Source organism: Trachemys scripta, chromosome 5 (assembly GCF_013100865.1).
Source record: "Trachemys scripta elegans isolate TJP31775 chromosome 5, CAS_Tse_1.0, whole genome shotgun sequence".
In the NCBI taxonomy this organism is placed as follows: Eukaryota; Metazoa; Chordata; order Testudines; family Emydidae; genus Trachemys; species Trachemys scripta.
In genome coordinates, this window is record NC_048302.1 from 10,771,557 (window position 1) to 10,796,590 (window position 25,034).

The 25,034-nt window shown below is 40.1% G+C and overlaps 1 protein-coding gene across 1 annotated transcript; it reads right to left on the minus strand.

Annotated features, from left to right (window-relative positions):
* Positions 1-3,868: 3,868 nt before the first annotated feature.
* On the minus strand, positions 3,869-24,925 carry LOC117878258 (serum albumin-like). The gene is made up of 15 exons (XM_034772358.1): positions 24,768-24,925; positions 23,288-23,348; positions 22,207-22,339; positions 20,897-21,111; positions 19,775-19,907; positions 18,286-18,383; positions 15,851-15,980; positions 13,331-13,545; positions 12,645-12,777; positions 10,758-10,855; positions 10,237-10,375; positions 9,166-9,389; positions 7,201-7,333; positions 5,814-5,877; positions 3,869-4,042 (listed from the first exon to the last, which is right to left on the minus strand). Exons 1-14 carry the CDS (start codon positions 24,850-24,852, stop codon positions 5,824-5,826), a joined length of 1,851 nt encoding a protein of 616 aa, XP_034628249.1. The 5' UTR covers positions 24,853-24,925; the 3' UTR covers positions 3,869-4,042; positions 5,814-5,823.
* Positions 24,926-25,034: the final 109 nt, after the last annotated feature.

The following is a 25,034-nucleotide window of genomic DNA, read 5'->3' on the forward strand; positions in this document are numbered from 1 at the left end:
GTCAGCAACATGGTGGCTGCTGAAAGAGATAAACGGCAAATACACTCCACTGAGGCTTTCGCCTCATCTCCATGAGAAAGTCACACCAGTCAGCCCCGGTGAGGACACTCTTACTTCAGTTTAAGTGAGGCTTATTTTGGTTTAGCCAAGGTTAGTACCTTATTGAATGCCCAGTGTGTCTTGGATGTCTCTAGAGGCCTGAGCATTTGGGGACTGAGCTGGTTTCTCATGCTGTTAATAACAGTGCAGGAGCTGGACCAACTTTCCTGCCAAAGTTGACTCCTCTGTGCTCATTACCCATGATGAAAAGAATGCTCCTGGTTCCTGTTTACACTGAGGCCCCCTTTATACCATTCTGGTAGCAAAAAAGAAGCCTTAAAATGGGTGTAAATTACTTTTACACTCACTGCTAGACCATTTACACTGCCAGAGTGCAAAGCTGCCTTACAAGGGTACGTCTTCACTACCCGCCATATCAGTGGGTAGCAATCGATTTATCCGGGATTGATATATCATGTCTCGTTAAGACGCGATATATTGATCCCCGAACGTGCTCACCGTCGACTCCGGAACTCCACCAGAGTGAGCGGCGGTAGCGCAGTTGACAAGGGAGCCGCGACTGTCAATCCTGCACCGTCTGGACCCCAGGTAATTCGATCCAAGATACTTCGACTTCAGCTAGGCTATTCACGTAGCTGAAGTTGCGTATCTTGGATCGATTTCCTCCCCCCTAGTGTAGACCAGCCCTTATAGAGTATCATGGTCAATGTTTAAAACATGCAGAAATCTCAGTTCTTCTGAGTGAGTTCTCTCTGTCTTCATGAGGCGGTGCCTGCTTCTCTTTTTATCACAGTACCAACTATGTACCCCTGATGAACTCTTGCTCCATAACCAGGTGCTGCTTTAACTGCTGTGTGAATGCTCTGATTTGATGCTGTTGCATGCTCCCCATCCTCTAGTCTAGGCAATACCAACCATGTGCTGTGGCTTGTTGAGCACACGCTGAAGTTAATGGAGCTAGCCAGCTGAGGATCTCCCCCATTCTGGTACTGAATGTAGCTGCATGCTTCTGAGTGAAGTGAGCTGCAGTAAACAGGTAACACCTGTGCTCTTCTCTGTACTGGCTTGCTGTTCACTTCCAGACACAATACAAGTTGTTGGTGGTTTCCTTTAAGGCTATAAGTAACCTGAGACCTGGCTATTTGAGAGCTTGCTTCTCGCCCTCCATTGCCATGCAGAGAAGAGGAGCTGGGAGGTTCTTGCTGACAGTTCCTAGTTTGAAATACTATCCTAAGCAGCCGGTTTTCTCTCAGTTGAAGGACCAGACCCCAAGCTTGAGACACTTAGATCAAGGAGTTCTTATTTCTTTAGCCTACGTCTAATTTGGGGAACATGCTTTTCTCTGTTAGCCTTGACAAAAGGATGGTGGCTTTCAAGCAGACTTATGTACCACCAAGAGTGCTGAAATGAATTGTTACATGGCAGCAAAACTGACTGAAACCTCCATTACCTTGCACTAGCCCTGCTGTGTGCATTACTGCTAACCCAAGTGTTCAAAAATCATAGGCCTGGCCCTCAAAAATCATGAAACTGGCTTAATATTTGGTGTTGGGGAGGGGGGGGAGGTTTAATTGCATCTTGGGTTTCAAACCTTCAGGGTGCTCTCATGCCTTGTTTTCAGGTTATGTGTGCAATCATGAGGGCTAGAAGCTTTACTTCTATTTTATTTTCATTTTTTAAATAAAAGCTGAGGTTTTCATGAAACCATTTGTCTGCCAGAGCTGGTGCTCAAACCCCACCACCAAATATTGCGAGATGTGGGATAACATCACAAGTGTTGGCCACGCTGACATTTGGAGGAAATGACTAGAGATTTTGGAACAGGAACTTCAATGCAATGCAGTTTACAGAAGCTGGGAGTTGGATCTATTCTGCCTCCACTCAGCCAACCCAGGGGCCACATAAAACCACCTTGCCCCGTGTTTGGTTCTGTGCCAAGCACAGCTCAACCAGATCCGGTATGGCCTCCTGTTTTCTGACCCGAGAGAGGGCCAAACAGAAGAAAAGTCAGTCTAGGCAATTGGGTAAATGCATGGTAACTGAGACCCACAGCAAAGGGTGCAAGGGACAGAATGATCCCCAGCTGGTGAGCACTGAGAAAATTTGAAGAATAAGCAAACTGTTCATCATGGGGACCCTACCTCCGAGAAGTTTTTGGGGAAATGCTCCACACAAATTAAAATCAAGAATTGGTAATGCATCTAAATGCTTAAACACTAGTAATAGTTAATGCAAGTGCTGTCCATCTTCAAGCCAGTCTCATTTGCTGGTATGTAAAGCCCTCTTTGGGCCTTCTGGGCCATTGCACAGGGAAATGTATTGGTACGTACATGTAGAAATGAGAATCTTCCATCCTTCTGTCTTCTCCACCTGTTTTTATGATACTGCTATTTGACCCCACTCCCTTGCACTACACATAGTAGCCCTTATAGTTCCACACTGAAGATCATCCAAATCTGAATAATTCCCCTGTGTGGAGCTGGCAGGATTACCTCTAAAAATAATATCCATTGTGAATTTAGCTTTTCTTTCAGTTTGTGGCTCATTGATGAATGGATCCTGACTTTTGTGAACATATTTGGCATGCACCGAATAGTAGTCTAAATCAACAATCGTTAGCCTATGGGTGGTCAGCCAACTGTTCACTTTGACCATTAACTGTTTGCAGTATGAATTCATCTGCTGAAACTTCTTAAACTAGGAAACAACAACAACAAACAGTGACCAGCAAAGAGTGAATAATTTACTTCTGGTACAAACTTTTGGCTGAATAATGATTTGTGCTCAAACTCATGGAACTTTCAGGATTCAGCAACACTTTTTTGTGACTACCTTGTGGTTGTATACGTAGTCTTAAATACAGAATCTCATGAAGCCATGAATAATAGTGACCTGGACTCAAGGCTTTCATTCATGAATCTGCTTTTTACATTTTCAACCAGTTCTGCCTTTGTCTCTGAATATCATCTGACTGAATGTCTCACTGCTCTCCTGGGCATGTCCTTTGCAACCTAATCAGGTGAAGAACCAGAGCTTCTGAACTTTAGTCAGGGTCAGTTTTACAGGCAGGTAGTATTGCCCATGTTACATGTCAGACAGAGTTGAGGGTCTCCAAAAGAGATATTAGCCTGACCCATATGGGAAAACATGTGACATTATTAACTTGGACTAGAGGGGTTCTAGTAAATGTACTAGTCCACAGCTATTTACAAGAACAATGTAAAGCTTCAATGGTTTTCAGTCGAACAGAGTTTTGTGAACTCAGTGCCGTGCAAGAGCACTGATTACGGTGTATGTTTTAAATGAGGCATCTCTGAACTTAAAACCACATTTGCTGTCCGTGGCTGTGTTTAAGAGAGAAATATATGAGCTGCAAATCCAGATCTTTATCCAAATTTTCCCCAAGCTTATGAATATTAGGAGCCATCTTTACTGATGTAAAATTTTTGTTTTGTAAAAGGCCAGATTCTGATAGTTTTATTCATGTTAACTAGACTAGAATGGTTGGACTAGAAGCATCTGGTCCCTCCTGACCTGAAACTCCTGATATTCCACATATAGCCTCTTTAGTCAATAGAACAGTTCAGTTAGTGTTACTGACCGGGGTAAGGGTCTCAATATCTGGCCCAACGTAATATTGCAATAATTCATTATAATGATCATTACACTAAAATTTTACAAGAGATGGTAAAGGGTCAAGGGGATCCATCTCTAGTATGTAAGTGTTACAGTATGAAACCATTTGACTATAGAGTGTTGCAAACTTTTTGTATCACAAAATTAATCAACAGACTAGGACAATGAGGACTTTTTAAAAACTTGTCTTTATTAACATCTGAGAAGTTTCTGAAGAATCTGTGGTCCATAAAACGTTGAGTATTTTTTTAAACAGCATTCTAAACCACGTGTCAGTGTTCGGGGAGACAGGAAGCAAAGTACAGGAGAAGTTGCATAGATGAATTTCACTTTCTCCTTTGGTGACCTGGGTAGAAGGAAAAACAAAAAGGATGACTTGGTAAAACTAAAATGTACATCTAAACTACCAGTAATTGTATATGACAGACAAGGTGGGTGAGGTAATATTTTATTGGACCAACTTCTGTTGGTGAGAGAGACAAGCTTTTGAGTTTAGATAGAGCTCTTCTTCTCTTCCCAAATCTGAAGAGCTATATAAGCTCAAAAGCTTGCCTCTCTCACCAAAGAAGTCAGTCCAATAAAAGATATTACCTCACCCACCTTGTCTCTCTAATATCCTGGACCAACTCGGCTACAACAACACTGCACACAAGAATTCTGTCTGATAACCAAAGGTGACACCATCCATTTGTGAAAGTACATGTGTGGTAGTTAAGAGTTCTGTTCACATCATCTGCTTGGTGTGGTTTTTTTCCTTTATTTGTTTTTTTTTTTTTTAAGGATACAGTTTAAGATTGCAGGATCAGAGCCTCTGTACTCAGAATTATTCACATGCTTAACTTCACACACTATGTGCTTGATTCTGTACCATTCAAGTTGGAGTTTTCCATTAACTTGAATGTGAGCAGGATCTTGCCCTAAGAAATCATTTGGGACTGCTCACATCATAAAGTTAAGCAAGTGAATAACTCCTTGTAGGATTGGGACCATAATGCTTCTCAGTGTTGTAAGTCAGACTTCCATTGTCAGCTCAGCATAGGGATGTCCTGAGTACAGCTCCGTCTGTGCCAGAAGACCAAGTTAAAGCACAGAGCTCCCCAACTCAGTTAGAACACAAATAAAACTTGTGTGGACATGATCAAGGCTCTATCTCCAGTCATGGAACAGGGTTAAGATACAATCCACATTTAGCCATGTTGTAAAGGGATCAGTAGAGAATCATACTGTAACTATATATGCAGTTGGACAGGTCTACCATGTTTCTAATACTCTATGGATCATGTTACCATAATATCTGAACACATTACAAATATTAATTTATCCTTCTAACATCCCAGTGAGGTACCGTAAGAACTTCTCCCATTTTGCAGGTGAAGAACTAAGGTAAGGAGAGACTGATCTGCCCTCAATTTGGGAATAAAAACTGGATTTCCAATTCCTAAATCCCAATTCAGTGCCTTAACTCCCAAGACCATCCATTCTCTCTTGCCTTGACCAATATTCAGTCTTGATGATGGTTGGATGGCTATCACAACTAACCTATCTGGGCTGATTTAGAGGTCCAAATACAAGCCAGCATCATGAATGAGATTTACAGTTCATAGTTTGGGGTTTTCAAAAGAGCCTAGGGGAGTTAGGCACCCATCTCCTTAGGTTCCTTTGAAAATCTCAGCCTTGATCTTTGTCCTGGTCTAAAGGGTGAAATGTATGAAAATTACTATGAAGGATTCTTTGTCAGAATGTGTCATTTAGGATAAGAACCCTAGATTTTCAGCAGAATGTTGAGTATTCTTCGGATTGGGCTAGCCAAAGTTGGGGAGATGTTCAGTGCTGCTGATGATAAAGGAGTAATTAGAAAACCCCTTCTGAATTTGGGAAGAAAAATTTGGCACATGCTCTGTAAGAGTAAAAACCACATACATAAGGGGCCAGGACCACCTTTTTGTTCTGTGTTTGTACAGGACCCTAGAACAATGGGATACTGGTCCATTAGTAGGTTCCTAGGCACCATGGTAACACAAATAGCAGCAAGGAAGAAAACTGACGTTAAATTATGAGCATATTTGTTCTGAGCAGTTAAATGCACAGAGCTCCCAATATAAACATTTTGCTGTTACCTGAAATGCTTTAGACTCCGACAATTCCTAAAATGGCTTTAATTTCAGCTATCAGTTTTGGATCCTGGAAAAAGATTACAAATATTTACAAGAGAGAATCAAAGAAAGGAAATTGCATAGTATTTGAGAGGGAAGCTTCTATAAGCTAAATTCTATGGTCTGTGTTACACAGGAGGTTTGAGGGGATGATTATAATGGTCCTGTTACTGGTGGCTTGTCCTGAAGGACTGCAAGACCTGTGGCCAACCAGCCCTAATTATTAAGCAGCTATGCCTGGGAGAAGCTTGTTACAGGAGTTCATACTTTATTCTGCAAACTCAAAGTGATAAAACATGTTTATATAGAAATTTATTTCCAACAAATTAATATCTTGTCTGCCTGTAATATTACCATGCATTTTTAATGTACCCACTTATGTGGTATCTGAGTAATGAGTAAAAAATAAAATGCATAATTAGTCTAAAATATCCCAATTCTATATTCGTTATATGCTCATATGAACATATTAAATATATGGATGGTAATAGAAGTAGCATTAGATGATAAATCATTATTAAAATTGGATGGGGGCGTATTTTAAAGGGAGGGTATATGTCATGAGAGTCAACTGAGTAATTCAAAATGAGAATATTTGACAAATTTTAATACTTTCTCTGAGTTGTCTGTGAGTCTTAAATTATTTTTCCAATTTCTGTGAATAACTCTTAGTAGGTCGCTCCCAAGTAGCTTTTTCCAAATATTTGATTTTTGAATTTTGAAATCTGAACTGTTTTGACTGGCCACAAGTCACATTGCACACTTCTGTCTCCTGACGGGATAAGCATAAAGCTTAGAACTTGCGGAAATTGCTTTCTGACACTGTTCTCCAATATTTGCTTAAAATTAACAGTCTCTGTGATTGTCTGCCTGAATAATCAGCAAGAGCAAAAATCAAAAGGAGTTGGAGGGCTCAGTCAAAGTAAACTTGTTTAAAAGTTGGAATGAATGTCCACAGAACATAATTTGCCCAGCTCTTCCTCTTTCCATGTTATTATTCAGACCTCTCTGCAATTATACAGATGCAATTTTCATTTGAAATCCTTAAAGCTCCTATTTTGCATGTCCTAGAAGAATCTTTAGCAAATATTGGATGCAAGCTCAAGCAGATTTAAACATATCTTTTAGATTAAATAAATTCTGTGCACACACACACACACACACACACACACACACGCACTTGTATGTATATATATTGCTGTAGAGTGTATCATCTAGGCAAAATTATTGCTTCTTCACACGCACAGCCATTCTAGGTTGCTGAACATTTGATTAAAACGTGTATATTGACATTCTCCATGCATTTCTTTAATCAAGAATATACCCTCGATACATGAAAATAGTGAGATACCTCTACACCAAAGCATGCCTCGTGTTGTTCAGCTTTGCAGCACTTTTCTACCATGCCAGTAAAATCTGTAAAGATTTTCTGTAGCTGTTCATCTGTTATAGTGACCTTTAGTTTAATGAGGTTGACAAGGAATCTGAAACGAACACAAAATGCAGCAATGTAAAATTAATACTAGTTATTGTGACTTGAGTTACCAATTTGTAATATCACATTTCCCTGATTCCTGTGCAGGTTCACGGCCTGTTTACAATATGCTCCATATGGGCCTGATCTGATGTCCAATGACGTTTATGGGAGTTTTCCTATTGATTCCAGTGGACTTTGGATCAAGCCTAAATGCGGAATATAATACTGAGGAATATAATACAGAGGAAACTTTAAATAACCACCACCTGTGCTTCTGCCACTTCACCTACAACTCCAGCTTCACAACACTGTCCCCTGCTCCCACAACCACCTTCACACCTTTTGCAACATTGCCCCTATGTCTGGAACAGACTTCTTGCACAGATAGGCAAAAAGCCACCATCAAAGTCCCTCTTTAAGACCCAACTCTGCTAGGATGCCTATGTGAAACTGGCCAACTTAGACATTTTTAGTATTCAGAGAAAATAACACCTTTACTTAGCATAGCACAGCTATGTATTGGCTCATGCTGAATAACCATGTCATCTTACTGACGTTATCACTGGCCTAAAGTCACACTCACATGCTGCTGGATCCTAAAACAGAAAATTCTTCCTCTTTTAAAAAAAATAAATAAAAATTAAAAAAAACTAAGCTACATGATGTCAAGTATCAGAGGGGTACCTGTGTTAGTCCGGATCTGTAAAAAGCAACAAAGACTTGTGCTCCAATACATCTGTTAGTCTATAAGGTGCCACAGGACTCTTTGTTGCTTTTCTAAGCTACATGAGTTGACTGTGAAGTGAATTAACTGTACTATTGGAAATTATTGCTCAAAGTTTCAGTGCAATGGGTCAGATCCTCAGGTGGGGTATACTGGTATAGTCCGTTGATTTCTACACCAAATCTTCAGTTGGTGTAACTGAATGCCTCCAATTGTGAAAACAGTAACTGCAAAGCCCTGGCTAGGTAGAAAATTCATCCCATTAGTAAATGATGATGTGTTGACGACTCGCTAGTAAGGCTACCATAGTGCTATTGTAGCAAATGATTCCTCACTGTGTATGGAAAATTTTAGAGACGAGGTGTGGGCGAGGTAATATCTTTTATTGGACCAACTTCTATTGGTGAGAGACAAGCTTTTGAGCCACACAGAACTCTTCTTCAGGACTGAAAAAGGTACTCCCGGCATCATACAAAATGCATGGTGGAACAGATTGTTTAAAAATGAGCAGTTACAATATGTGCAAGGGACCATTCAAGGTAGAGTGTCCCATTAACACTTAGCAATCATAGGACAAAAAGAGGCGGGTAGCAGGTTACAGATTGTTGTAATCAGCCATAAATCCAGTATCTCTGTTCAGTCCATAATTTTTAGTGTCTAGCAGAGTAATGAATTGAAGCTCCCAGGCTCGTCTTTTGAAGGTGTTGTGCAGGTTTCCTTTGAGGCTGAGGACTGAGAGGTCAGATATGGAGTGATCACTTTGTGAAAAGTCTTCACCCACGGGTGATAGGGTGTGTTTTGTGTTTTATCATTTTCCTCTTCTAGTTTGTTTTGAGAGTGTAGTGATTGTCTGGTTTCACCCACCTTACATTTTGCTGGGAGTACCTTTTCCACACCTGAAGAAAAGCTTTGTGTGGCCCAAAAGCTGGTTTCTCTCACTAATAGAAGTTGGTCCAATAAAAGATACTACCTCACGCACCTTGTCTCTCTAATATCCTGGGACCAACATGGCTACAACTACACTTTATATGGAAAATTATGTTAAACTGTGACTCTCCTTCCCTATCAGAGCTTAATCCTAAAATCTGCTGTGAATTAGCAAACAGATATCTTACGTTAGCTGTTTTATTTGCTGTGTTTCAGCAGGAGCAGTGCACAAATCTTCATGGAAGGTGAACAGTTCAGGGGTGAATTGAGGGGGCTTGTAGCTTTCATCAACTCCCATCTTGGTGAAACATGGTATCCTGTCAGCATATGAGTCATCGCAGCAGTGTGTGACTTTTTCATTGATAGGTGTAGCCTCCTGTCTCATGCACATATTCTGAATCACCACACTCAGCTGAACAAAGAAAGAGGGAGAGCAATAAAAACAAGGTTCACAGCACTCTTAGCTTTAATGCTAATAAAAGCAATGCATGTTCCTAATGTAACATAGTATAGGCAGGGGTGCTGGCAGCTTTCACTTCTGGTTAAGCAGAGCTCCCATGAAAACCGAATGAAAACATTCAATCATTCTGGAACTTCTCAGACTTAGACAAGTGATTGTCCCAGACAAAAGTTGCCCCTTCTAAAGAATTTTATTCAGGACTTCAACATTTTGTCCAATCAGTAACCAGGAAAGGATTTATAACCAGCATTTCTGAGCCTCGCTGTGAAGGCAGCCATCTTCCAGAAAAGTGATGTAATTTCTTATGCTCTAAAATATAGATGGCATCTTCTTCTGCAGACTGTTAAACAAGAAATTTGTTCATGGTCTCTCCCCTTGGGTGCTCTTTGCTAGTTTCACAAATGGCATCGCTTCCCAGCAAGATGAGCTGACTGCCAGATCTAGACCCTTGTTCAGAAATACCTAAATCTTTAAACTGCCTTCAAATAAAACCTATTTCATGATGTCTTCATGGTAACCAGCATTTGGGGAACTCATCTCCATTGCAAATGTGGCAGATTTCCACCTATGCATTTGGAAGCCTAACTTTAGGCTTCTATTTAAAATTATATATATATAATGTAGGCCAATGTCTCCATTAGAGAGCATACTGTATACTTCCTCCTTAACAGGATGTTGAACCTTTTGAGAACAAAATTGCTGCTCTCTGCATTTGGGCAGAATATTTAGCGTTGTAAAAGTGCAGTACACAGAAAACACATCAAAAAGAAAGCTACGGTAAAGAAAGAAATGTACTCACATGTCTTTCTGAACAAGGTATGCGTCTAGATTCTGTTTCGTGGCAGCACTTGCTACCAACGGCTGCCATTTTCTTTGAGATTTCAATCAATGTTTCAGGTGACACCTGAGGCATTTTCTTGGTGTAGCGGACAAGGATACTGAAATAAAAAATATTCTAGATTGTTCAACTATAAAGAAAAATTTTAAATAAAGCACCTAGATAGGGCTGTTCAATGAAGTACAAATAGATCTGTCCAAAGCTGAACTAATTTTTTTGCATTCTTAGCTGTAGTAACAGAAGCAGCAATGAGTCTACCATTACGTGTGCTATGGAAGCCTACATTCCTGTTCATACCATAACTTCTAAATACTCTTCTTCTTCATTGGAATAATGGCATCGTCTGCACTGCCAGTTGAACAAACACTAATGGTTAAATTGTACCCTTGTCTTATTCATTTGGGTCTGGAGAATTTCATCTTTACAAAATCCTGACCATTCACTGGATAAACATGGAACCACTCCAAAACAAAGAAACATACGCTTTTAGGAAGCCATTTTCTCCCAAGCTGGCATGGAGAGCACAGTTAGTTTTGACTATTTCCTGAGTCTCCTGGATGTAACTCCTGAGTTTTTCTTCCTGCAAGTAAATATAATCCTGATTAGAGGCAGATTATCTATCTAAGTCTCTCATTAGAGACTACACCCAACTCACAAAGAAACTCCTGTCTATCCCATTTAGGCCATTTCTATTCATAAATATTCTATCATTTCTGAGGTACACCTATGGCCCCCATCACCATCATCTGAGACCCTTGCAATCGTTATTGTAGTTGTCCTCACAACACACCTGTGCAGTTGGAAAATATTCTCAATATACAGATGGGGAACTGAGTCACAGGCAGCCTAAGTGGCTTGCTCAAGGGCATGCACCAAGTCTGTGGCAGACTAGGGAACTGAATCTGATATCCTGAGTCACAGACTACTGCCCTAACCACTCTGTCGCCCTTCCTCTTGAGAATGACCTTTGACTTGTAGGAATTTGTTCATTATTTAGAATTATTTCATGATACCCATAACTCCTAGTGTGAATGTTCATTTAGACAGTATACATCGTCTGTCTATGAACATTCTTGTGAAAATATTTTTGCTCACACAGATATCTGTGAAAAGTGAACAGAAGGTTCACAAATGCTATAGAGCAAATTGGTGGGTTTTAAATGGAAAAAAGTGTTTGTGCACTGCTTTAGTTTTAATGCAGTTTTGTCCAGGTTTGCAAAATCATAGCGCCACAGATTAAGGATAAAAGAGAATATTATAACCATTTATTTTGATGTCCTGCCTATCACAAGTATAGAGTTTCACCCAGTAATTCCTGCATTAAGTATAACAACTTGTGGTTGAACTAGAGCATATTTTAGACATCCAATCTTGTTTAAAAGGCGTCAGGTAATTAGCAATCTATTACCCAAGGATGTAAATTATTCCAGTAGCTAATTATTCTCTCTGCAAAAATTGCAACTTCTTTTCCATTTAAATTTGTATAGCTTCATCTTCCAGCAATTGACTCTACTAGCACTATAAAATGAGCTTATGCAAGTTGTCACCTTCTAACAAATCCACTTGCATTCTGTCTAGTTAGACTTTCTCACTGAATGGTAAACTCTTTGGGAGAGAGACTGTTTTATATACAAGGCCTAGTACAATGTGGCCCTGATCCTCACTGGGGCCACTGCCATTGCTGCCATTAGTCCTATTATGTTAGCAAAGGATTTCGAAAGTGGATTCAAATCCATCCATTGATGTTGGGAAGGGAAACATTTTGACTTAAAACAAAACTCCAGACATCTTGTATGTAGTATTTTCTTTCTCTCTTTATTAAACCAATTTAGTGCTAATAAAAGTTACAGGGCTTTTAACTTTGGAGATTGTTCAATGGATAAAAAGAGAACAACAAAATTAGTGGCAACATATGCTGTTCCACTAACTTGCCTTAACCCTCGATTTGTGGGACTATTTATGGAATGACAGAACTATCCATTCTCCATGTTCGCTGAATCTTTAGCCCTTCTGCAGAAGTTAACATATAAGATGTCTCTATGAGGTTGCTTTTTTGATGTGCATACATGCCCATTAGAACTTAACTAAATGATCTCAGTCATTTTACATAGGCTCGGGGTGTCTTATGGAGTTACTCTAATTGTTTGTTCATTCATTCCAGGAAACCATAGGTACTTGTCATGAATGACAAACACAGAAATGCTACGTCATCTATGTAAATCCCAACTAATCCCCTTTATTAATCCTCAGTAAATCCCTAACCATCAGAATCCCATCCAAATCCCTTTGGTCACCATCAACTCATGAGAATTTATCACCAAAACATTCTAATGTTTTCCTGTTATGTGTGATTGAACAGTAGAACTTACTGCGTGACTGTAACATTCAGAAGGATTCTCTGTTTTGCAGCATACTTCCAGGATGGCTTCGTATCCCTTAGCAATCCGCAAAAGCATCTGAGCAGAGAACTCAGGATGCCTTCTCGAATAGTCATAAAGAAATCTGTAACATGAAAACTGCCAGCATTAGAGTTTAAGACTATAGTAGCCTCTAACAAGTAACATGGTTACATGCTTGTCATGGGTACAATTCTTTACAGTTTGGATACAGTTCTCTTGTGCACAGGTGGTGGAGCAGCAGCCTGACTAATAGAGTACAGTTTTTGGTGCTATAAGAACAGTCTGTCAACATGGCTGCTGATGGAGGAGCTGCGGCCCAGGGCCAAAAACCTTTTAAAATCAGATATTACAGACAAAGCACATGGAACTCCTGAATGTAAAGAAATCTCATGCCACTGACAAACTGATCTGCAATTCATCTTCAGAAGGATGGTGGTAAATACAATGTGTCACAAAATATGGGAATTACAATAGAGGAAAATGGATAGAGGAAAATGGATAGAATTTCAAGATGCCGTAAGTGATAGGTCAGTCACTCAAAGGACTAGACAAAGGAATCTCTCCATTACAATACTCTGCAGGACATATCCTCAGGTGTAAAATGACATAGTTCAGAGAAGTCACCAGCAAGAACACATAACATTTGCTATACGTACTGTGCCATGAAGACATCATGCTCTGCAGCAAAGTGTTTGCACACCTCCTTGTCCTCTACGTATTTCTCAGCTATCAAGGGCAAGCCTTCAGGTGTGTCATCAAACCCTGCCCTAACAACACACTCACTTCGTTCCACCACTGGCATCTCACAACAATTTTTTATTTTACTGGAGAAGACGTCTTGTTTAGAGCAGATATAGTTCACAATCTCTATCTGCAAAAGGAATGATACTGTGTCAGTTAAAAGGCCTTTATAAGCAACTACTTATTTTTAGTTTCCCAGTTGCTTTTCTTTTTACAGTTTTGAGGCCAAAGTCAGAGCCGCTCTTGCTAATTTGCTAAGGAAATGGAAGACTCGCTAGAGAGGGGAAACAGTTTTTCAGGAGGCTACAACCAAAACTCCACTAGGCTGCTTTCTGCCTAGTGAAGAGCAAGCAGAGCTAATGGAGTTCCAGCTGTAGGCACCTGCTGAAACCTGCTTGGAGCCATGGCATCCCTGCCACGCTCCCTGGACCAGCACGGGGTGATGTTGTTCCTTCCTTTGTCATTAGAAAGCTAGAGGGGGTGAACAGTCTGCTAAAGGTAGCAGAAATCATCAAGCACCTTGACACAAGGGGCTGCCACTTTACCCTTTCAACCACCTGATCTCTTTCTGCTAATACAAGACATGTCAGCCATTACAAGGAGCCACTACGTGCAAAAACCCCACAGAAGAAGAAAGTCAGCCCTGTGGCACAGCTTGCCTACAGGTCTGAAATCTGCCCAGCACTCTGAAATGGGTGGGCACTATAACATAGTTATTTCACACACATTTAGGGACCAGTTCTGCAATCCTTACTCATGTGAGTTACCCCATTGAGTTTAATGGCACTACGTGAGTAAGGATTGCTAGATTGATCCTTGGAGCCTACTTAACAATTTGGGCTCACAAATGATGCATAAATACCTCATACACAAGGAACAGCTGACTTGTTGGCATCCTCCCTACCTCTCTGCACACCTTAATTTGAATTGCAGAACTGGGTATGCATGGTGAAGACAAGAGTTTTCTGTTAAGGAATTGCTAGACCGCCCTAGAATGCAGCAGGATAACCAGACATTGCTATGGCCTGCGTTCTACAGGGGCTGGTAGTACAGCTTATTATTAAGCTTGCCCAACCCTTCCCATCCCATCCTGTTTTCAGTTGCTTATATCTTTGCCAAACTTTAACTGTTGGGTGATGTTTCCCATGCCAGGGGTCTGCTTCAGGCCGAATGTGGCTGGAAAATTTCAGCCCAAACTGTGTAGGCGTTTCTGAGAACAAGGCTAGGGAAATAGACATTGAAACACAAGGTTAAAATAATTCTGGTGACCTCTTCTTTGGAAAGCTTTAGTTTCCCTATGCTTTGATGCAGAGACTTGAAATTTGGCAGGGGCATGGCCTTTGTATCAAGGAAGTGCATTTTGCCATCTCTGTGAAAATTGGCCTAAATTTGGCCAAGTTATAAACCTATGAGAAATTGCAGTTTTCCCATGCTCCGTAGAGACTTGCTATAGTTTTAGTTGTTTAAAACCTGAAGACTCTGTCCTCATTATGCATGTGCCATCCCCACACAGCAACTGCGTGTGTTCACTCCAGCCCAGATTTATAGGAGTGAAGCCAGACTTTCCCTGTAATGGCTGCTACAGACTCAGGTGGAACTGAGAGCAGGCAGCCTGTCTGTCCTGTGCTCTCAATGACCACTCTTCTGGCACCCATGCAGTGTGGAGGAGGAAGCAGAGGGGACCTTGCTGTTGAGGGGGAGGGCTGCAGGAATAGATTGGGGCAAGGAAGACTGGGAGCGATGAAGATTAGGAGTAGAGAGACTGGAACAGAAGCCTGAGGAGAGGAGACTAAGACTAACTAGTTGAGGAGAATGGGGCTGGGACAAGGAGCCAGTGGTGGGGTAAATACAGGGCTGGGGCAGGGTAAAAGGTATCAAACTTGGGGATCTCTGAGTCTCCCTGGTCCTCCTCTATCAGCAAATATCAATGAAATCCACTGGCAAAGTATCCCATCACCCACATAGAGATTAATGACCTACTACTACTATCAGTTACTCCATAAACTCAAGTGGCAGAGGTCTGTGTGGTGAATCTAAAGGTTCCAATCCAATATGACAAACTGTTAAAAAATATTAACATGGAACAAATTTAAGTGTCACGTAATTAAAGACTGTATTATAATACATACACACAAGCAGGCCAAATTAAGGTGGCACAGGCAAATTTATTCCTGGCATTTCCTAACTTTTTTGAATGCTTGACTTTGCAACCTTAATTTTCTTTTAATGTAATGGTTAGACCCAGAGCTGGCGTAAATTGGCTCCCCTGAAGTCAGTGGAGCTAGTCCGATTTACACTAGCTGAGGATCCAGCGCTGACATTTTAAGGGCTGAGGAGCCAACCATCCAAGAGTGTGTAGGTGTATCACTGTAAGTGAACAGGCCGTGTTCTGTTATTTTCAAATGTCAACACTAAGCAAAAGCAACATAACTTACCCTGTCATCTGTACATTCGATCATGTCGCCAGCACAACACTCCACATGGAGATGTGTGATCTCCTTTACAATTTTGTGAATCTCTGGAAATGAAGCCTTAGGAAATTTTTGGCTCATTACAGCAAGAGTACTATAAAGGGGAAAACATCAGAAAAATGTCTGATTTAAAGCTCTGTATTGAAAATGAAACTTGCAAGTCACTACAATTTAGATTACTCTAAATCATGATGGATTGGTTTAAATAAAGCAATTTTAAATCATTTATTTTAATTGTGACTTAAATCAGCAAACAGAAGAGCTTGAATTAAATCAGTGATTTTCATATTATTTTGTATTTGTACTTTTTTAGCATTTCCACCCTACCCCTAAAGAAAGTCTCATTGGCTGGTAACCATTAAAACACGTTGATTTGTAACCAAATACACCTCTACCCCGATATAACACGAATTTGGATATAATGAGGTAAAGCAGCGCTCCGGGGGGGGGCGGGGCTGCACACTCCGGCGGATCAAAGCAAGTTCGATATAACGCGGTTTCACCTATAACGCGGTAAGATTTTTTTGGCTCCCGAGGACAGCGTTATATTGGGGTAGAGGTGTATAGCATTTACATTAGACTTGGTCATCGTCTGACTAACCAGGAGGATAACTTTATCTATACACATTTATTTAAGCAATTATATAGCTAAATTTACATTTATTCAGAATCGTAATTTTCACATTTTTGATTGTTAAAAATGGTGAATGATGCATTTCTTATGTACAAGAAGCTGATTAATTTTGTACTTGTGATTTTGTGTCAAGCTCTATTTGGGTGGAAATTCAAATTCAGTTAAATGCACAAAAACAGCATTTTACCTTGTTTTTTAGATAGATAAAACTAATGATTTTAGAACTAGTATATCTCATTCTCTCATACCTCATTTCTGCTCATAGATTGGAAGAGGAAAATAAGCTTTTCTGCTATTTTGTTTGGGTTTTTTTTTAACTCCCATTGGCATCTTAACTTTAAATGACTAGTCAGTGAACTGAACTGAAAAGAATATTCTCTCTGCACCCATAGAAGAGGATTCTGCTGTAATTTCTTGGTTAAATTTTTCAACAAACTGGTTCCAGGTTCTTATCTCATAACTCCTACCAAGTGAGTGGCTTGACTTTCTTAAAATCTTGGCAGCAGCCATGTACTGCTTAATGCATATTTTTATTTAATCTAAGTGTTTTAATAGATTGTAATACATTTAGGCTTTAACATAAGATGCCATAATTTCAAATAGGATTATTTTTAAAAACTTGTATGAAATGAAATACAATTTATTTTTTAATCATTGAATTGTATCCACCCTGCTTTAAATTACGCAGGTAAATATTTCATCACTGGGAGTCTTTAAAGGGGCTGCATGTGGCTCATCTAAAAGAAATGCACTAGTTCAACTTCAGGTTATTGGGATTCTTGCAGGAATTACTGGGTGTAATCTGTCTCTTCTGTTATGCAGGAAGTTAGACTAGATCATTAGAAGGACCCCTACTAACCTTAAAATCTATAAATCTGCAACCGAACTACAATTCTGCTGTGGATGGAGCTCCCTTTGTCTTCTGGAACAGGCTCTGGATTCAGGGGCCAGCATTAGAAAGGGGGTTGTGGGGGCGATAGGCACTCCAAAATTTGTCCTAACCCCTCCAGCACTACCCAGCTCCAGCTTCTGGCCTCCAACTTGGGTGGGGCATCTGGTGGGGGGAGGTGGAGCTAACACTTACCTAAGGAGGAGCAGGGGAGGGGATGACGGAGAAGGCCAGGGCCTCAAGGGGAGGTGCAGCCCCTCCAATTTTCTGTCTAGCCCATCTCAGCCACCCTTCTCCCTCCCCCCAGGAAGAGGCTGATGCTGCCCCTGTCTGGATTGATTAATTTATTTTTGTCATTTGTAAAAGTTCCCATCATCAAAATCTCCAGGCTCTATCTATCTATCTATCTAATATAAAGAGTTTGAAGAAAGGTAGATTATGCAACCCATATCTGAGCAAACAGTTTGGTGAGATGGTTAAATCTGTCTTTAGCCCATATGGTTAGCCTTTCACTAACATTCACCGTTAATGTAAAATATGTAACTCTTCCTTATTATGTGTCAATATACTAAAACTAACCCACAATTCTATTATACACTGAAATCAATGGGAGCTTAGCAGAGAAGCACAGGAGGAACTGGCCCATAATTGGGAAAACGCTTGCCTGGCCTGATCTTTACACTGGATTTCAGAATGGCTGTCAGTGCTAGCTATCCCTTCTGCAAAAAGCACCTCCACATTTATTATAAGGAGGAGCATCAAACTCAGCACATGCAAACAAGTTACTGATTTGTTTCTGATGCTTTTCTCTGATGTAGCTTCAGGTCTTATGACAACCACTCGATTTTTATTATAAAATAGGGGTCAGAGACTTACTCTGCCTGGAAAGTTCTTTCTCCGAACTTCTTCAGGATTCCACAGTTGTAGGTGTTCATCTTGCTCAGAAGTAGGACTCTTTCTTTTATCAAAGAGAGCTAGAGTAATAACAAGCACATTGTCAAACGAAATGATCACATTTGATGGATTAGAAAAGAAAAAGCTGGCAGCGCCAGTTTAGAAACACAAAGCGCTCTTTCCTGATTAACTAAAAGTCCAAGCAAACCTAGAGTTCATTATGCAATCCTTAGCCCTTTATCGTGTAGGGGGGTGTATTATGCACCCAAATTCTGCTACTCGCCTCCTCCGTAAGAAGCACCTTGCTCTGCAAATAGCTCCGTTGATTTGAATGGGACTACACAGCCCTATGCTTGTAAGACTGTGTGCTGCTCTCTGTGCCACCTGACCCGCCACATTGAAATAACTGGGAGTGAATAGTCATTGGGTCTGAGTATTAGTAAAGGCAGAATTTGGCCCATGGCATTCTAAAAGTAGGTTAATGGCTAGATTGTAACTTCCCCACAAACTGTATGTCAAGGGAGATACTCTGCTACTGGTCCATACCCGTGCCAAATCATGAGAGTGCATGTAGTTGAAAAGAAAGCAGAACCAAAGCTGTTACTGTTTCACATCCTATCTGCTCAGGGCAGGAAGTACAGTGACTGCTTAACCTGGTATGCCTGGACCTAAGGTGTCTCTTACTCCCCCTTGTACCGCTGTACTGCATGCTGCCCCATCACGGTCTAGACCCAGGCAATAAGCATATGATTTTTTTCCTAAGGAATGTATATTGCCCATATTTAGTACAGCTGAGCAATAATGATCACGGACTGACAGAATGGGTTGGAAAAGGGATAAAATTCTTGCAAAATTTTTGATGGTAAAAATATATACTTGTATCATGACATTTCAAAATATGAAATTTTTCAACCCTCTGTAACATACTGACTCGTTCATGAGCAGTTTTCTGTGAGAGGTCAGGTAGTATTTATTCAGACAAAGATCAGCTTTCACACACAAACATGCAAAACTGTGATTTCCGGTCCCCCCCCCCCCGACACACACACACATTTTGGTGCATGAAGCCACCCACTTGATGAAAATTTCACAAAAAGCAAACTTTCCAGGCAATTAGATGACCTGGAGCATAACGATAACTATTTCCCCTTCCGTTTTCGCACATTACTAAATTCAATGCGAGTCATCTGTTATTTGTGTGCATTGCTTTAAAAAAACCCCACAGATTAGTGTATACAGATATAAGAGATGGGTGGGGGGGAGAGAGAGAGAGACAGATTTTAATTTCAAGATTCCTAGAGATTCTGGGATAATTGACAGAACAAAATTATTTTAAAAATGTTATTAAACAAGATTTGATTGTGTCCTCTTAAGGTTAAAATTGTTCAATAAACAGAAGTGCAGTTATGATCAGAAGGAAACTTTTGAATAGTTAGCAATATTTGGTTTTACACACTGAAAATCTGAATACCTTTTCATCCAAGCAAACACCAGCGTTGGCCTCTTTGCAACAGTGTTCAATTGCATGCTCAACGTCAACAGCCAGAGCTAGGATTGTGGGGGCATAAAGAAACGGGTGCCGTCTTGAGATTTCATAGATGTGACTGAAAAGAAAATACAAAACAACATGTGTTACAACCAACAACAAATAGCCTCTAGTCTATACAAAGCATTTGGGGGAGGGATAGCTCAGTGGTTTGAGCATTGGCCTGTTAAATCCAGGGTTGTGAGCTCAATCCTTGAGGGGGCCACTTAGGGATCTAGGGCAAAAATCTGTCTGGGGATGGGTCCTGCTTTGAGCAGGGGGTTGGACTAGATGACCTCATGAGGTCCCTTCCAACCCTGATAGTCTATGATTCTATGAAACAATTCTATACTAAAACAAACCAGTTCTAGCTCTGGTAACTACCAATGATACATGCCCAGGATGGAGTTCTGATCACAAAGGAAACACTCAGCTGGGTTGCAGATTTTTGTGTGAACTCCTTACATTTTCAGCTGCTCAGATTTTTGTTAACATTCTTTATTCATTTATTTATTGGGGGGGGGGGCAAAACTTTCAAAATTCCCTGATTTTTTTTTAAGGGAAATAAACAAAAACCCTTTTTAAGAGGGTTTTGGGGGAGCAACTTTTTGCTCTCTCTCTTTATCATTTCACTGACTCTCTTCAGTAACAAAATGGGAAAAGGAACCAAGGGAGGGGTGGGGGAAGGAGGAGAAATCCAAAAAATCAGAAATGAAGGGGGGGGGAAGTTTGCCAAAAATCAAGATTTCAAAGAAAATTCCTGAAATGTTTCTGATAAAAAAATCATTTTTAAGTTTAAACATTCTCAAATGAAAAAATTCAATCCAGTCTAGTAACTACATTCAGTGAAAATTTTCATTAAAATTTCAAATTTTGACCAGCTGTATATTCTAAAAGCTGCGTAAGTGACATAGTCTAGTGTTCACAATGGATGTGTGCAGCCGTTTCCACATGCACAGAGGCAATTTTTCTAAAATGTGCTCCTGTGTGGCAGTATAGCACAGGCAGCATGGTGAATACTGCTTTTCTCCACACTAAAAATCTCTAATATAAAATCAATGTTCTTACTGTGCCATAAACGACTCTTTGTTTTCTTGGAATTTCTTGCACATTACTTCAGGCTCGGGTCTTTGATATGGAGGAAGGAACCCTGGAGTAGAATGTTTGAATGACAGGAAACACTGATTTCTTTCAGGGTCGGCTTTTCTACAGCAGTTGGCCATTTCACCATATGCTTCACCAAGCATGTCTATTTTGCAGATCTCATCCAGGACAATAGTATGCTGTAGGGGAAAATACATTGAGTAGGGTCAGAGTTAAGGTTGCTCATGGAATGTCTGATATAAAAATCTAGATGACTGAAAATTTACAAATTACATCTAATCTGAAAACAATTAGAATTCATGGGCCAGAATCTCACCTGGTATAAATTGACATAGCTCCATTGACTTAATTAGAGTTATGCCAATTGAGATCACCTGAAAATCTGGTCCTATATTTATATTACTTTGACCATTTTAATGCTTTATTATTGGGATAGATTCACTGGAGGTTTGACTTAGTAGGCTGTAGAACAAATCCTGCTCACCTTATGCAGGTAGCCTCACTGAAGTCAATGAGCATGTGGGTGAATTTGGGAAGCAATTATTATTCCTTTAGTTAAATATCAATTTGGGCAGCCTTTGAGATGAAGCCATAGGATTCCTGATAGTTGAATTACCAGTTAAAATCAGTTAGAATACAATCCCAAACTGGCACATTAACTATAGTGCTGCCTATGAGCATATGTTAATATGGCTGAGCCCAAATTGCAAAATTCAGGTCTGCTTCCAAATTTCAAAGCATTCAGAATTCAGGGGTTTTCAAATTGGGATTGACTTGACTGGGCAAGCATCTGTGGAAATTTAATGCACTCAGGCTAAACATATTCAAAAGTGCCAAAGGGCCAGATCAGTTATTTAGGTACCTGAAGATGCACAGAGGCACCTAACTTGCTTAGGTACCTACTACTGGGATTTTCTAAAATGCCTACATAAGCTAAATACCTATATGCATTTTAGACACCTAAACATCTTTGAAAATCTGAGCAAAGACTTAAAACCCTGCATCCCATTGACAATGAATGGAACATAGGCTCGTAAGTCATTTAGATGCTTTTGGAAATCCCACTCTCAAAATGTAAGAGAATCAAGCGCCATGTTTCAGAATATATATACAATGGAGAGTAGCTCGCTAGCAGTATCAAAACCTGAGAGTCTTAAAGTTTTGTGATGAAAAACCAATAAGTGATTAAAGACTGCTACTGAGTGCTTTATCATAATGCTGTATTTGCAGTGTAAACAGAGAAGAATCATAATAACAATGGACTCTTTGCCTACCACTGGTTTCAAACACTCTGGGTCCTGCTCATTGGCAACACACTTGTGTGCAAGATCCACGACATCCTTCACCTGTTTAGCTATCTCTTCATAAGGGCACTTGTGGAGAAACTGAGCAAATGTGATCAGGGCACTGAAACACAAAGCATATTTTTAAAGATGTAGATAAGGGGGGGGGGAAACTTCCCTGAATTGCTAGTCGTCTTCTGGATTCAGAGACATTGCTGGTATCTATGGTAACCAGGCAGAGAACCACAGAGTAAAAGAGGCAGGCAAGAAGTTTGCTGTAGATTCAACAAAATTAGTGAGGGCCAAATGTTCCCGGGGCTTCAGTACCGGTGTACACAAATTTGTATGCACAATCGTGCAAATGGCTGTGAGTAAAAATCGTGCATTCAAATGTCAGATGCCTAAACTGAGAAACCACATAATCATATTTCCACAATCGGTATCCTTCCTTGTCCTTTCCTCTTCCTGGTGTATGGTTTATCTTAACACTTCTCTAGCAAGACCATGACATAGACTATAAATGCCTCAGATCACGGACTTTTCTTCTGTGTGTTTCCTGGAACTTGTACCCAGTACACCTGTAGGTGCTATAAAATAATTATTATCGTCAATGTTAAATAATGAGATCTTCAGCTATCTCCACCATGCCTAAAAACCACATAGGTCAAGCTGACTTGTCTCACATAAACATCTTTTTGATCTATAAATGTGACTCCTTCAGTCATCCAGAGGGAATCACATCCACACTACTCATAGGCCCTAGCAGGTCACTGAGGGACTCTGACTAAATCTTGCAAAGCGCAATGTATTGTGTTGCCACAAGGCCAGACAATGATACTTTGGCTCACCCGTGAGCATCAGTCAAATGTAGGATTGTGACTGCTTCAGCAAGCAAGTTTTATCTATATAATATCTAACTGGACATTTAGAAGGCTAACATTTCTGTCACATTCTTTTTTTATATGTCTCGTGTATTCTATTTATTCATCTTGATGGGGGTTTTTGGCCAACTAAGAATGTAAAATGATGAGGATGATTATCACTACAGAACATAACTCGAATGTTCACTTACGCTCCTTTAAATTTCTCTTCCTTTAAATCGTTGAAACGGTGGACAATCTCACTCTTGTGTTCTGAGTGGAAAAAGAAAAGAGAACAATGAGGATCATTTTTTACATTAGCTATGTATAGAATCATGCCCCTATAGGGAATATATTCTGGGCATTTGGGGTGGGATTTTCAAACGTGTTCAGCATTAACCTAACTGTTGAACTCAATGGCAATTTTCCCACTGACTTCAGTGGGATCAGAGAAAGTCCAATTCTGAGCACTTTAGAAATCCCACCACTTGCTAACCTTCATTTCTGCTAACCCTGTATTCTCCCTCTCTCTAACCTCATCTCATCTGGCCCATCTATTCCACTTGCCATCCATCTGGCCCATCTATTCCACTTTGTATTTTATATGTCTCGTGTACCCTGGCCTTGTACATTGCTAATCTATCCTAAGTAAAATATTCCCACCATTAGCATTTTTCTGATTTAGTGTTTAACTGCATAAGTGTGTTCCTATTTCAAGTATAGGAAATAACTCATATGGGTATGTCTACACTTCAGTGTAGACACTACCTATGCCGACAGGATGGGTTCTCCCATTTGCATAGGTAATCCACCTCCCCAAGAGGTGATAGTTAGGTCAACAGAAGAATTTTTCCATGGACGAGCACTGTCTACACAGCGACTTAGGTTGGAATAACTGTGCCACTCAGGGATGTGGATTTTTCACACCCCTGAGCGACATAGTTATGCCAACCTAATTGTCTAGTGTAGACCAGGCCTGTGACTATTGGTAAGTATGGACTTTCAATGACAACCATTGTACTATTCACAAAAGAGATGACCTGAGGACGATACATTTTGGTTTGGGGATCTGTTGGAAGGGTTTTTATTTTGCAAACTCAAAATTAAAGCTAGGTTGGGTTGGATTCTTGTTCCACTGTATGCAAATCACCATTGTCTTCAGTGAGTGGAAGTATCAGGCCAAACTGAAATCTTTTATATATCTGTAGTGAATATAGCTTATGATTATACAGCATTGTTCATCCCAAAGCTCTTTGCAAGGTGTGTGCATAAAACAATCATTCATCTACCACTGCACTATATCCACCTCTGTGGTGGAACTTGGCAGCCATTCTGTCCTAATAACACTATTCAGTGATTTTTTTTAAAACATTGAAGAACAATTATGCTAACTGAAAGTAAAAGAGAGAATTTCACTAGATAAAATGTAATTACTAGAGTCGTTATCTGGAAGGATACTGCTTCAGGCCTACCTAAGATTATGTGATTTCTGCATTCCTTTTTGGGGTGTGATTCTAAACCTACTGAAGTAAGTGGTAATTGTTTCATTAATTTCCATTGATTTTGGATCACGCCCTTAAAGTTCAGTTATGAGATTGCAAAATTAACTTCAACCAGTCACCAAAACAATTATAAAATACAAAGTTTGCAAAGACAGCATGAAAGCAAGTAGCTAATATAGATCTTTCTTACCTGCATCTCTAGCAGATCTTTTCAGATCTCTGGATATAGCAAAACTGAAGAGGAAAATAAAAGAAATAAATGCTAGCCACTTCATGGTTGCAGGTTATTTTGTGGGGATGAATTATTTGGGAATGGTAGAAAGACTGATGGAAAGAGCATTGATTAATATACTCTTCTCAGCTGGTGTCTGTAAAAGATTAACCATACACTTTCCATCTGGCCTGAAGAAGATTACAAAATGGGAAATATCCTTGCCAAAAATGAATTTGATAAAAT